The sequence below is a fragment of the Corvus kubaryi genome, unplaced genomic scaffold (assembly GCF_017639235.1).
Source record: "Corvus kubaryi isolate FWS band 111438036 unplaced genomic scaffold, C.kubaryi_AGA036_p1.0 37334, whole genome shotgun sequence".
Lineage (NCBI taxonomy): Eukaryota > Metazoa > Chordata > Aves > Passeriformes > Corvidae > Corvus > Corvus kubaryi.
In genome coordinates this window covers 9069513-9084185 of record NW_024581108.1, presented here as the reverse complement: position 1 = coordinate 9084185, position 14673 = coordinate 9069513, and the positions used below count along the sequence as shown (strand labels likewise).

Genomic DNA, 14673 nt, shown 5'->3' with positions numbered 1-14673 from the left:
TGTTTTGTTTCAGAGCTTATACATACTACAAAATGGGAAATCTGGACAACAGAATAGCTAATCCAGATCAACTCCTTACGCAGGATGTGGAAAAATTCTGCAACAGTGTAGTGGACCTGTACTCAAACCTTAGCAAGGTAAGTTTTTTAAGAGAGAACTTGGAGTAGTAGCTGTAGACATTTAGGATGGGGGTGTCAGCTCAAATCAAGTATGTGCATTTGTATGTGGATTGCTTGGAGTATGGTAATAAAAAAACTTTTATGATGTTGTATTGTTTCACACTCTTTGTGGCTTTCATAACCAAAGCACTGTTGTGAGTTGTTACATTTTGTATTAAATTTTCTCTTAAAGAACTTACTGCAATCCTCTGCAGATGAACAGTGATAACTTTGCTCTCTCAGCAGATAGTTTTCAGAAGAAAAGCAATGGCTAGCTCTTAGTTACATACGAATATTATTTTGTGTAGAGAGGGTAGTTGAATAAGCTTTTCCCTATTTCTGGTGTGAATTTTAAGGGGTTTGGGTAGTGAATGAGATTACTGTTGACATTTTTAGACTAAATTTTTTTGATGCTATGGGTTTCATACAAGCTGAGTGTAAGTAAACTACAAGTTACTTTGTTCAAAAACTTCTGACTACAAAACCTGTAGTTCAGCTGTTTTAGCTTTGAGAGGGAGGTTATAGAACATTGGGATATTCCTTCTATCAGGTACATAGCCAAATATGGCATTATCTTTTCATTCAGTATTTCTCATAATTACTTCAGTTAAATTATCATGGGTTCTAGTCCACCTTCGATAAGTGAGCAGAGTGTCATTACAGACCTAAAATAGCAAAGTACTCTTTTTATATGGTATGTATTTATATGAAGATCATGATGTTTTTATGTTCAATCCTTGAGCGAGTGTTTTCAGGAAAGTCATGTGGCTGAGATTCCTTGTCTTAGCTTTTAGTTTGTACAATAGGCTAGCCAGTATTTTAACACAGAGCTGTAACTGTTCTTGGGGTGGTACATGGCTTCTGGACCTTTTAAAATTAGTTTTGTGTTTGTGTTCTAAGCCTTTTTTCCTATGCTTCTCTTACAGCCCTTTTTGGATATAGTTTTGTACATCTTCAAGCTAACAAGTGCAATAGGAGCACAGGTAAATTGAGTGGGTTTTTTAGAATTATAAGCACATTTTCCCTTTGTTGGTTATAGCCTTGTACCTGTTTGGAATCTGAGTAAAACTCTAGGTGGTAATTGTAGATTCATATGTTATTTGAAGTGATATACTGAAAATACGCATTCACACTTAATGTTCCATGTGCTTTAGCGCCCTCTATTTTGAGGCAAGCAAAATAAAACCCAGTATTTTTAGGCATTTGATCAACAATTTGAAGAACCAAGAAGTTCTTTATTTTCTTCTAGCATTTCTTTGGGAATCCCATTTAGTACATTACCTTTTGACTGCTTAAGTCTTGCATGAATTCCATTTAAGGGTGAAAATAAGTTTTGTTTCTGTGCAGCCTCTATAAAGGGGAACCATTTCTTGCATTGAGCTGTAAGACTCAGTAAGCTGAATAATTTCAGAAATAATTCTTCAACTTAGTGAAATGATGCATTATCAAGACTGTTCAGGAGTTGAAAAAGAGTAGCTGTGGGTGACATGGTGCAAATTTTGTTGAGACAGACTTGCAGTAAGGCTTAACTAAACCTTGGTAACTTTTCCAGTCTCAGATGTCTTTGTGCTGCTCTCTGTAATAGTTATTATGTGCAGTTTATGCCATTCCACACTTCAGTGGTATTTAATCACCTGTCATTTGTCTATGGAAGCTTAGGATCCAAGACTGCTTGAGAGAACAAGGAAATATATATAGATAAAAGCTGACAATGGGATTGAAATATTGACTGCTGTGTGACAGTTTAGCAAATGTAAAGAAAAATAAGTAGGCAGAAAGGAGGGAGAAGAAATGAGAGGGGACCAGTAACTTATTAATGAAATAAGCTGGGACAGTAGGGGACAGGTCACACTGGGTGGTGATAAAAACCTGGATAGAAGGCTGGGATGGGAGGAACATCTGGGAACAGAGAATTAGTAAAATTAGTAAAGCAGTATCTACAACACAAAAGAAGGTGACATGATGGGAATTGCAAATGTAATTGAATTGGCAATGTAGGCACACAGGAGGTGAGAATTAAGGGATTCATGCTTTCTGGGCATTTTGGATACAGATACTATCATTTGAGACCATCTAAGCTTTTATTCTTTTTTGATATTCACAGGGTCCAGCTAGCATGATGGCATACTTGATTGTTTCAGGGTTTTTCCTTACACGTTTAAGGAGACCAATTGGCAAGATGACCATTATAGAACAAAAGTATGAAGGGGAGTACAGATACGTCAACTCACGGCTCATTACAAACAGGTACACACTTGAATGCTAAGTGACAATACTGTGGGGTAAATGGAATTTGTGTGTTAAAATGTACTTGGGAATTGTGATGCTATCAGGTCTGAGCCAAGTGTTTGCATCTTTATGTATTGTAAAGTAGTTTGTATATGCATTATATTCCATAATCAAGACTAAGTGGGGTATTATAAGCCTGTGTTCTACTGTTGTGAAAAAGTACAAACCCTTATTCCATAAGGTAACTGAAAGTGCTGTATTCCCATATTTTATGGCTGATTTTTTTCAAAGACTTTCTTTAAGAAAATGAAATTGCATTATTTTCGTTTGTTTCTTTTTAGTGAGGAAATTGCTTTTTATAATGGAAACTTGAGAGAAAAACAGACTATTCACAAGACTTTCCGCAAGCTGGTAAGCTTCTTTTATCTCTTAAAACATTTTAGCAAAACTTAATTCTGTTGTGATGATTCTTGATGTGTTCATATAAATTGACTTATAGTGGCTTGGTGTTTGTGTTGCTACATTCATTAGATTAAAAAATCAGGTGGTAGGCTATAAGCAGAACAGAAGTTTCTGAGAGAATGGCCTTTCTCTTGCCACTTACCTCCTTGTCACCCACCACAATTATTGTTCTCACTATTTAGTTTCATGTGTAGGTTGTTTTGATCTCGAATGCAAGTCCTTGCCAGCAGGACCCTTGTGCAGTGCTTGCCACACTTAGAGGCATAGTGAAGTATCTGAGATACTGAAAAATAACTGTTTGGAACCAAATGTCTAATAAAAGATAATAAAACAGGTACTGATAGAGTTTGAACTTCTTTCTTCTGTAACTTACCAGGTGGAACACTTGCATAATTTCATCCTGTTCCGGTTCTCTATGGGTTTCATTGATACTATCATTGCCAAATGTAAGTGTGTGTGTCTAGTGCTAATGGATTTCTATAAATAACAAACTTTTTGCATAAGAAATGTCTTTTTTCTTACTGTTTCAATGAATGTGTAGCTTAATATTTATTCTTAAACTGCAGACCTTGCCACTGTGGTTGGTTACCTGGTTGTTAGTCGTCCATTTTTGAACCTGTCTGATCCTCGCCATCAGAACAGCACTCATGCAGAACTTTTGGAGGTAAGTAGACCAGAATTGAAACAACCTGTAGATTTTAAATTTTGTTAGTCCACGTAAAGAAACTTTCTTCTACTCTAGGATTACTACCAAAGTGGAAGAATGCTCCTGAGAATGTCTCAAGCTCTGGGCAGAATAGTCCTAGCAGGCCGTGAAATGACAAGATTGGCTGGGTAAGCTTAATAGTAAGAATCTTTCTCATCTCAATTTAAGAAACTGGTTGTAGAATTAAAATAAGCTTATGTGCTTTGTTCCTTGCAGCATGCTAAAAATTCAGCAATTAAAAACATTTTATGCTGAAAATGTATTTGAAGATATGCTGATTATGTCCACTAGAAATTTCACATCTAAATACTACCAGCATGCAGTTTGAATGTTTAGTTGAAATCCTGTCAAATGGTCTTAAATCAATTACGTATTATTTACCAAACCTTTTTTTTTTTACATTGTAAGAAGAAAAATTTGGCAATTACAGAAAAAGGAAAAGGGCCTTGTAAATATGATGCATATTAGACAACCTAGTGCAACTCTAAAATGTAAACATTCTGTTTCTATTCTGGGTTGAATAACTTTGTCATTTTAGCAGTTTGACAGAGTGCGTATTAGAGCTTCTACGGATTTCTTTTTTTTTTTTAGTTTCACAGCTCGAATCACGGAATTAATGCAGGTTCTGAAGGACTTGAACAGTGGCAAATATCAGCGTACTATGATATCAGTAGAAAAAGGTAGATGTGATACACTATGCAATATGTGCATCTCAGTGTAGCATTCCAGTCACTAATACTTGTTTCTTTAAGATGCAGATAAAAAGCAGCCTTTGTCTTTGATACCTGGAACTGGAGAAATTATCAACGCTGATAACCTTATCAAGTATGTTTGCAAAGTTTCCACAAGTTCAATATTTTTAATGTAGACTTTTTTGAAGTCTTTCTCTCTACGACCATTAATAGAGGTTTGAATACCCATTATTATAATTCGCAGTTCTGCTGTACTATAGTTTATTTACTCGTAATTCCACCTCACACCCACTCAGCATTTCTGTTCTGTAAGACAGTCCTTATGCTCTCATATTAGCAGAAGGTATAATCTGTTCTCTGGACTTGGGCTTTTTGGTAACGTTCCTACTGTCCTTTGGAATATGACTTCTCAGGCCATCTTGTTTCCTTTTAGAGATAAGTTAGTTATGGATTTTATTCCATTATATAATTCAGCTGTAAAAATCAGGGGCAAGTCTGTGTTCAAAGTACTTGCTTGTAATTCTGCATGCTTAGAGATTTCATTGATGTACTTGTGTAGGGCTCAATTCCTTTATTCTTCGCAGTCTGAGGAATGTAGCACTGACATAGTATTACTACTTAAAGGCATAACATACAGCCAGTTAAGAGATCAAATAATCTCAGTCTGGACAGTGTGAAAAGCAAATAGGGAAGTAGAGGGGAAAGAGAGGAAGGAAGGGGGAGAAGAGATGATACAGCTATTTTTATTTTCATCTTAAAAAGAGACAAGGGGGAGGTGGGCAGAGATGTCATTTCATTGCGTGTCCTAGAACTAATGAGATACACTTCACTACTGGGTTTAAAATGACATGCATCCTTAAATGTAGGTTTATGTCCACAAGATGTTTTGGAGACCAAAGGCTTAGAAGGATTCAAAAAACAAATACAGGGGATGAAACCAAACCTGTAGATGTAGATGTTTAAAAGCTAGAGTACCTTTTTGATTCAAGAACTTCCTTAGCTATTAATAGTTGGAAACTGGGAGAGTGAGTGAAGTACTGCTGAAGTCTTTCCCTGTGCCTTAAATCTCTCAAGTAAACACACAGTATCAGCTTCTTTTAGGCAACTGGTGGTTTTTTGTTTTTTTCTTTTTTAACTTTGCAATACGTACAGGTTTGATCATGTTCCGTTGGTGACACCTAATGGAGATGTTTTGATTCAAGACCTTAACTTTGAGGTAAGCTTTTTAGTATCATGGGAAACAATATTAATGTAAAGTTTTCAAGGAAAGATGGTAACTTCAAAGGTCATCTGATTTATAAGAAAAGTGCAAACAAATCATCATATTGGTTTAAAAAAAAAGGCAATAGGGTATTTTCCCAAAAAAAGTTTTTATTGTTACAAGTGCAGTTTCTTCCAGCTGCAGTTGGTGCTAAACCACTCGGGGGAAAAAAAATAATTATTGCTGGAAGTTGCTCATCGTAATGTCAGAAAGTTGTATACAAGCATATGATGATACCAGATTGTCTTATTGTTTGCAGAAGCTTTCAACAATACTTCCTCATTACCATTTTATGCATTGGCTTTGTGATTCTAGGTTCGATCTGGTGCAAATGTACTGATTTGTGGGCCAAATGGGTGTGGGAAGAGCTCCCTGTTTCGTGTTCTTGGTGAGGTAAGGGAACTTTTTAAAACAAACAGGGGAGAATGCAAAGCATGGTTGTTATTGGACTTTTTTGTCAAGTTTTAATCTTTTTCCTTTTGCAGTTGTGGCCTTTGTTTGGTGGGCGTTTAACAAAACCTGTAAGAGGAAAGTTGTTCTATGTTCCTCAGGTGAGACCAAGTACTTTACTTGACAATAGTGTTTTCTTTCTTTCTACTTCGACCATGTTTAGAAGTATTTGACATATCTTTTTGGTTCTGACTGTATCTCAGAGACCATACATGACTCTTGGAACGCTCAGAGATCAAGTTATATATCCGGATACTTTGGAAGATCAAAAAAGGAAAGGGATTTCTGACCAGGTAATGATGATTAGTTCATTAATGCTTTGTCTTGCTCAGGATGAGTAATGCTTCCAATTCAGAAATACTGAAACTGCTATGAAAAGCACTGCATTTAATAGGATTTTAATATTTACCAGGGTTGATAACGTTATAGTATAATCCTTTATAGCTTTTTTCAACTACTTGTTTTTTAAGTTCACGTAAGTTTTATTTGTCATTTCTGTTTCCATAAAAGGTGCTGAAGGAGTACTTGGATAATGTCCAGCTGGGTCAAATCTTGGAACGTGAAGGAGGCTGGGATAGTGTTCAGGACTGGATGGATGTACTCAGCGGGGGAGAAAAACAGAGGATGGCAGTATGTCTCAAAAGCATAAATGCTTAACAAATGCAGAACATAAGTAAAAAATAGAACTGTAAGCTATTTTTGTTTATTAAATATAAATATTTGACTAAGAAGAAACCCCCATGTGAAAAACCTAAATACTGAGAAAACAACTGAAAACACTGGGGATTGTACTCAAAATTTAAAAGCAAATACTGGCTTTTAAACATTCTTTCACCATGTCTTGTTCTTTCATTGTATAAACAGAATTTCTAAAATAACTCTCTAGAATAAAAAAAGTATAAGATAATGTACAACTTTTGGATTTTCAGGTTTCAGTGGGTACCAACTTAATTCCTTATCCACAGTAAATTTTTGGACACTAATTCATAATTTAACTTCCAACACTGCACCACTGCTGGTAATTCTGTATCCACAGTATCTTGTTTTTTGGCTTGCATTCCAGATGGCAAGGCTGTTCTATCATAAGCCCCAGTTTGCAATTCTGGATGAGTGCACCAGTGCTGTTAGTGTGGATGTAGAGGGCTACATTTACAGCCATTGCCGAAAGGTGAGCTCTTTGTTTCTGGAATTATCTCTCTGTACATACAACAAGAAGCACAAGAAGCACTAAAATATGGTACAAGGTTCACTCTTCCTTGTGCCTCGTGCAGACTAAAAATTTTAAAAAGTCTGAAAAAAGCTTAGAGGGGCATACAACTTTATGCACACTAGAATCCAGTAATTGTTTTGTAGTCCTAGGATAATTTAGACATTTAGCCTAAATGATATGCAGAGAATTCTTACTAACTGCTAAGTAACTTTACTTCTCCAAATAGAGTCTTAGAATGTCAAGTTAAGATCAAATAATCTAAAATTGTAGAATGTTTTTTTGTTAAAAGGCTTCCTTTGGCCAGGGAAAAGAAGTGAAAGGCTGGAAGTTAACATTTCCATCTGTTTGGAGATATGAAAAGCCAAGCACTCTAGGAAAATATCATATTAAATATAGCTTTGTGTGTCCTTTTCCTCTTAAACTTACCATTTCAGATTCTCTGTAGTGCCATGTGAAATCAATGAGATTCAATTTTGCACCCTAGTCTTGGAAAGAATGGCTTGAAATAATCTTAGTTATTGAGTAGCAGTATTCTAGAATGATAATGGAGCAAAGCTGTGCTGAAATACGTGCTTCAAACTTAAGGAGCCCTCTGTAGTAGTGAATGGACGTTAGGTGAGGACTCTGCAGAAGAGGGAGCATTATTTCATGAGCTGATTTTACCACATTGGTTATCAATACCCTGCCAGTTTTTAAAGTCTATTTTCCATATACTACTTCTTCTATTAACTTGAATATTCATTTGTACTTGCCAAGTGGCTAATGCATGTTACTGAAAAATGGAATTCCTGGTTAGGCTGTCCTTGCAGAAAGAAAAAATGTTACCTTGCTTTATCATCAGAGTGATTTTGTACTTGCTGCTACTGTTGGGGATGAATAGTTGACTGAGTTGAAAGGAAAGAAAGGATGGTTATTCACTTTAAATTGTCACTCTAAGTTTATAATTCATTACAGCTTTTGTGGGTTTGGGATTTTTTGTTGTTGTTAGAATTCCTTTATTCACCAGCTTTATTGTTTTACCTGCCTCCTGCCTTGCCTCTTTTACTCAGCTCATTCTATGTTCAACAAACCTTTAGGAGCAAAAGAATGGTGAAATCAGTTAAAAATTATAAATCCCTCCTGATTGCTTTTTCTCCCACCTGCAAAATCTTGTATTAAAAGCTATAAATATGTATAGTTAATAATAATGTGGAAGTTTGTGGTTATGAATTTAAGATCTTCATCTGATATAATACTGAAAAATAAATGACGCCTAACCCATGAGAAGAATTAACTGTTTTGTGGGTATTTTCATCTTACAGGTTGGCATCACTCTCTTCACGGTTTCCCACAGGAAGTCACTTTGGAAACATCATGATGTATGTAGTCTTTGCTTCATTAAGAATATTTGTGGGTTTTGTTGACTGACTTGATGAAATTGTCTTTGTGATTCAAGGTGTTGTCATTTTACATCCTAATAAGTCATGTTCTGTTTGGTTTTTTTTAAGGTTTTACTTTTCATAATCCTGTTTCACTATTTGATATATTCTAATGCTTTTAGTTATGAAGGAATGCTATCCAAAACTTTTATATGTATCTATAAAATATGAGAGGCTTGCTAGAGGCTTAAGTCTTCTTTCTTAGACTCAAAGAAATCCTTAAACTAGAATCCAGTAAACAGCATGGAGGTTTTTGCTTTCATTATATCTAATACATTTATGCTTTAAAAAAAAGGTCTCTGATACATGGACTTTTTTTATGGCAAACGAAGATTTTACTGTTCTTTTTATGCAGACAGGCTGTACATGTGGGTAAAAATACTGAATTAATACACAGGGGTGAATGTGTACCCTAAGTATATTGTCACAAAATATTGTCACATAACCCAAGAGAACAGTGTTAAGTCTAGATGTAGCTGTTAGCAGACTGATGTATGATATGCAAAAATACAGTTTAACATTTTTACAGAGGCAGTTGAATTTAATAAAGTGTGAGGTGGGAGCAGCTTACCCTCTGGTTAGCTGAGTTTAAAGATTTTGCTAAAACTTTATAAATTATTTTAAAAGATTTTTAAAAGTACTTAAAATATAATTTACTTAGGTCTTTATAGACCTGGTAATTTTTAGGTGGTTAATAACATATTGGTTTTTTTCAGTTCTACTTGCATATGGATGGCAGAGGAAACTATGAGTTCAAGAAAATAACTGAAGACACAGTTGAATTTGGATCTTAAAGTCATGAACTGAACTGCTACAGAGACTGATGATTACAGGAAGTGTGTAGAATGTCAGACAATGTACCATAAAATTACTCAGCTTGTTAAGCATTTACTATTAGGTAGGATATTGCTAATTGTGTATATGTTGGTTTAATTATTGATACGTACTAAGAATGTCCTTATTCTTGTGGTTTAAATACCTGCCTAAATTAAATTGGGCTTAAATTAGTGTAACCTGATTCATCCTGGGATGCAAATCATTTGAAATCGGCTGATTTGACTTTTGTAGACCTTCTTTCCCTTCAGTGAAAAGCCCTGTTAAAATTAGGGTTGCTACCTCTCTTGTTCCTGCAAAGCAGTCTTGGATTTTTGCTCTGTTCTACGCATGTTTCAGAGAGATCTCACATGGTGCAGGACATTGTCCCCTCTTCAGATCTGTGCCCTGTTAAATGAAAAAGCCTTTTCCTTGTCCAAGCCTTGTGATGTAGCCAATGTGCCCTTGCTCAAAAAGGATGAACTGAAACTAAAAGACAAAACTAATTCCTTCTGGTGTTAAAAAAAAAAAAATAAGGTTGTTCTTTGCTGGGATTTGGATTCTCTTTAACATCTGTCTGTCCTTGCAGTTCTCTCTGCAGCTCAGCTGCCATTCTCTCACAATTTAGCAAAAGCTTCATCCATCCTCCACCCCAAGTGTCCTTTTTCTGTCAGAGAAATATTGTGGTAATGAGGAGTTGTGAGGAGATTGAGGGAGGAAAGGACCGACCCACCAAAAAAAAAGGGAGGGAAAGAAAAGTGATGATCCTTGTACCAAACAAGCTTGTGAATGTTTTTAGCTCTGAAGAAATATTGACTCCCACAAGAAGAAACAGAGAAAAGAATGTGGGTCCAGTCATTCCTCAAATCAGTAGAGGTTATAACAGGCTTGAAAATGTTAATCTGTGAAATAGCAGACTGTTGTCCTGTGTTCAGTTCTGTAATACAGCAGTTACTTTTTCCGAGTCCCTCCTTTTCTCCCTTTGTAAAAAAGTCTGATGATCTCACAGTTTTAGCTACCCTTCAGGTCTGAACTTGAAAGCAAGTGATAATGGTACTCTCTGTTTGGTCTTCTAGGCTGTGAAGCCTGAAACAATGCTTTTATTCTTCATGTTTGTTCTCTTATTGTCATGATGTTTCTTGATTTCTGATATATATTATTTGCCAGTGATTCTCTGTGTTTTTTAAGGATCTCCAGTCCTTGCTGGTTTTCTTGTTCCAGCTTCCAAATCCCCTCAAAGGAAACAAAGTTTTACAACAGTTTACTGTAATTGTTTTTTCCATACAAATGATTACTGTGGTTGTCATTTGATTTTGACAAATGTAAATGTAGCAAGGTGTTTTTTGTGATCAGGGAATAGGAAGGTATAGTTCAACTGAATTGCTGTTTAGGCTTTAAAACAAAAAAATTCCAATACCTGTTGTACAGTGAAGGTCTAGTAGTTTTTTAGTGTTCCATGTAAGATATAATATAGGAATGCACTACATGAAGGCATGCATAAAATATGCAATACATCTGTACTTTTTGCATCTTTTATCAAGGGTTTAGATTTATAAAGCCCCTACTTTTTATAAAATGGATATGTAATTGGATGTGCTGCTGTTTGTTAATTTTTACCCAGTTTGATTAGTCATTTTCTTTCATGTTGAAATTGCTACCTGTTAATATTTTTTTCCTTTTACCATAGTTCTTGCCCCTACCTGTCAGTATTCTTTTGAAGTACTCAAATGCAAACAGCAATCCTGGTACAAGAATCTAGTGACCACAGTAGAATCAGAATATAACACATCAATGAAAATCATAAAAGCTTCTCTCTGAAGTATAGCATATTCAAGAGAATAAGGTACCAGAATAATTTTTGTGCTTGTTTTACAGGAAGGCAGATAGATGCCTGATTTCACTAATCTCTTGTTTCTGTTCATTTAGATTCTCACATCAGCCATACCATAGCAGGTAGCAGCATGCTATGTGTGAGGTTGTAGTCTTTTTTGAATTCTAACCACAAAAGTAGGGATGCCAGATAGGTTGTTATGTGGGGAGGTTTTTTGGTTTGGGGTTTTTTTTTTTTTTTTTAAGTTCTCAGCACAAATGCAACTTCTTTGGAAGGGATGTTTTAGTAGCCTTTTAGAGAGATAAAGAAAAAAATAATCTCTAAACTGAGGAAGTTGCTATGATCTTTGTGATTAGGTCAGACTTTTGCAGTAGAATAGTGAACTTGGAATACTTTAATGTATTTTTAATGCTAACAAACAAAACCATACACAGCACACTTACATCACCCCCAGCAGCCAATCCCAATTGTACTTTACAATTTTACTGGTTGTAACAGAATTTTGTGTAAACTTGTATTTATTTTTAAAACTAACAACAAGCAAACAAAAAGTCCATCTCCAAAACCAAGGAGGAATAGGTTTGCCTTCAGATGCCATGAAGTTTGTTGAAACTGAGGATGCTGGTATCTCCTTAGGGCCAGGACTTGGTGTTTCTAAATATACTGGAAGGAAAGAAAAATATTCTTCTGTGCTTGATTGTAAGGGAGGCTTATAAAGAAAATATAAAAAAGAATGTTATTTTAGAATTATATTCTTAAAAGGCCTTACATTAAAGTGTTCGAGATAGACTTGATCTACTGAGAGATTGTAAAAAAAACTAATGAAAATGATCAAAGTCTCAGTTCTGTTGCAGAATTGCACTGTGATACTGTATTTTAGTTATGTTTCTTTAATAGCACAAGTTGGAAGTTCATGACATGGAATTCTGAACTATCTTAGTAGACAACATACTGATGAATACTTTCAGTCTCGAATTGTTGGTGCTTTGAAGATGGTACTGGAAATAGTCAGATGGCTGCATTTCAACGGTGGTGGGAAACATTCCTGTGTGTAAATACTGTAAAGTGTTTTGGAGGGGGAAATGGCGCTTTATAAATGTAAGACATTAAGTGCCTCTGAAATAATAATAATAATAAATCTAAAGATAAAATATACCTATGCTTTTCATGTTTCTTAATGATGTGATGGGAATTCTGTAATAATACAGTGAATGCATATGCAACAAATGTCGAGTTGCTCAATGAGCCGATTGTCTTGTGTTCAGCTTTAAAAACCTGCAGTGCTCTCTGCAATTTGCCCTGGAATCAGCCAGGTGATGCCATCCAGTTTAGGCTTAACCAAGTACATGAGCTCAGTACTTGAAGGACACATAATTACAGCAGTGGGATAATAGATGCATTAATCAGCTTTAAATCTGCACTGAGATTGGCTCAGTTGGCTATAGCATGGTGCTAATAAGGTATGAGCCATTTACCTGAGAGCTGGACTCGATGATCCTTGTGGGTCCCTTCCAGCTCAGAATATTCTTTGATTCTCTCTGCTTTGTCTGCTGGCCACTTCTTTTCCCTTTGTTGATTTTAGAAGGGCCTGAATAAGATTACCTGAATACTAGTATGTAATTCTTTTGAATGCTCTTTAATCTTTGTAGTTTGAGGATAATAAGTTAATCACTTTCCACCTTTATTGTATTTGTAATTTTTAATTGTTTTCCTTTATTGTGGTAGACATACCAGCTATCAGGATACTTGAAACACAGTAGTGTAAAAGTGCAGCCAAGATATGCTTGAATTAACTGGTTTTTAAGTGATCACCGGTTTCTAATGCTAACTACTATGGATTTTTCCTTTTCTTAACTGAGATTAGTTGTGCAACAAGTGTGTTGTATAGCATTCTTAAAGGGTAGAGCTCCCTTTGAAGGAAAATGTGTCAACCAAGGATGCAATCTTAGAAATCAAAGTGTCGTTCAATTAGGCTGATGAGTTAAGAGAAGAGGAAAGAAAGGAGCTTCTGTGTTGTCAATGGGATGTTTAATACTTAAATTTATTTTTTAGATACAATAAGTCAAGGTAGAAGTTAAAAATCCATTACTAAAATTTAAATTTAACTGTCGTCAGTACCGTGAGGTGTCCATCGAAACATCCGTGATAATGATCATCTGAAATCCCACTGCAAAAAATAGTGGGGTGAAAAGGTTACCTAGGTTTTATAGAGAAAATAAACCACAACTTTTATCTGTCAAGAAAATCAACAGTGTACAAGTTCAAATTTCTGCTTACAAAGCTGCTGTTTAAAGCAGTTATTTCTATGTATAATCTGTTTGCTTCTTTATTAGGTGTACATAGCCAGATGGTTTGTGCCAGTCCCTTTCCTGAGCATGGAAAGAGGTTTCTTGGTTTTACTAATCAGGGATGTGCAGCTGTGTCAGGTTGGTTGGTTTTCCCTTCACATGTTGTGGTTTGAGGCTCTTGCCAGTGCTCTGAACACAGTCAGTTTTTTATATGATGCCTGAAACTTCACTGGGAAGTTTAGAGTGGCTGTGCACATTACATGTTCCTATAATATGTTTATTTATATGTTCTGAGGAAACCCATCCTGTCACGTGCATTCAAAGAGAGGATGAAACTGGTTTTATTCAACCCAAACTATTCTATCGTTCATCTTGAAACAGAAATATAGCCAAGTTAGATTATTATGAAAGCAACTTGTCTTTCATGTTAAAAACCTTAGAAAAATGTCATCTTCAAAGCCTTCTTTGAACTTCCACATCATTTTCTTTCCTTGTATTCAAAAGCAGAGTGTGGTGACAAGCAGCCTGGAACTTCACAGACAGAAGCTGTTTTAAGGGAATAATTTGGAAAGTACAATAAATTCAGGGATTAAATAGGAATAATATGCCTAGGCAAATTCCATGGGGATTGACTTGGGAAACTGAAGATGTTTTGCCAGTAATCCTGCAAGGAATGCAATAGTGCAAGAATAATCATCCAGTTGGCATTTTAAAATGGGAGAGAAGGGAAACTTGGTTGCTCCACTCATGTGGAATGTATCTTTCACAAACTAATATCCTTATTCCCCACCCATCCCTCATTTTGGGAAACAAGTGGCATCTACACATGATACTGAACCAAAATAGAACAGAACTGGAAAAATGAGGTCAATTCTTTCTAGACAGAACAAAAATGCTGAGACTGGTTTACTTGGGTAGAAATAGGGAACTCCACCTACATGACTAAGCAAATTTTCTCCATTAAAATGACTTAGGAGTTTGGCAAAAATCAAAGCTAATTTTTAAAGCTTGATTATTGGAAGTTTGGGGGATGCTGCTCTGAAAGAGAAGCTCCATGTGTGCAATTGAAGAGACATTCTATGTAACCAAATATACCCCCAGTCTCCTTATCCTGCGCAGTTTAGTGCAAGTAGGTCCTAAAAAACAATTGACTAC

The 14673-nt window shown here is 35.7% G+C and overlaps 1 protein-coding gene across 1 annotated transcript in view; it reads left to right on the top strand.

Annotated features, from left to right (window-relative positions):
• ABCD3 (ATP binding cassette subfamily D member 3) overlaps positions 1-12385 on the top strand; it is a 28566-nt gene extending 16181 nt beyond the window's left edge. Inside the window, exons 7-23 of the mRNA XM_042030149.1 lie at positions 14-137; positions 1085-1141; positions 2263-2405; positions 2729-2798; positions 3226-3295; positions 3416-3513; positions 3592-3683; positions 4147-4235; positions 4308-4380; positions 5400-5463; positions 5824-5901; positions 5994-6059; positions 6162-6251; positions 6469-6588; positions 7022-7126; positions 8470-8526; positions 9303-12385. Of these exons, the coding sequence (XP_041886083.1) occupies positions 14-137; positions 1085-1141; positions 2263-2405; positions 2729-2798; positions 3226-3295; positions 3416-3513; positions 3592-3683; positions 4147-4235; positions 4308-4380; positions 5400-5463; positions 5824-5901; positions 5994-6059; positions 6162-6251; positions 6469-6588; positions 7022-7126; positions 8470-8526; positions 9303-9380 (1474 nt within the window). The 3' untranslated portion in view covers positions 9381-12385. The remainder of the gene's footprint in view (positions 1-13; positions 138-1084; positions 1142-2262; positions 2406-2728; positions 2799-3225; positions 3296-3415; positions 3514-3591; positions 3684-4146; positions 4236-4307; positions 4381-5399; positions 5464-5823; positions 5902-5993; positions 6060-6161; positions 6252-6468; positions 6589-7021; positions 7127-8469; positions 8527-9302) is intronic.
• Positions 12386-14673: the final 2288 nt, after the last annotated feature.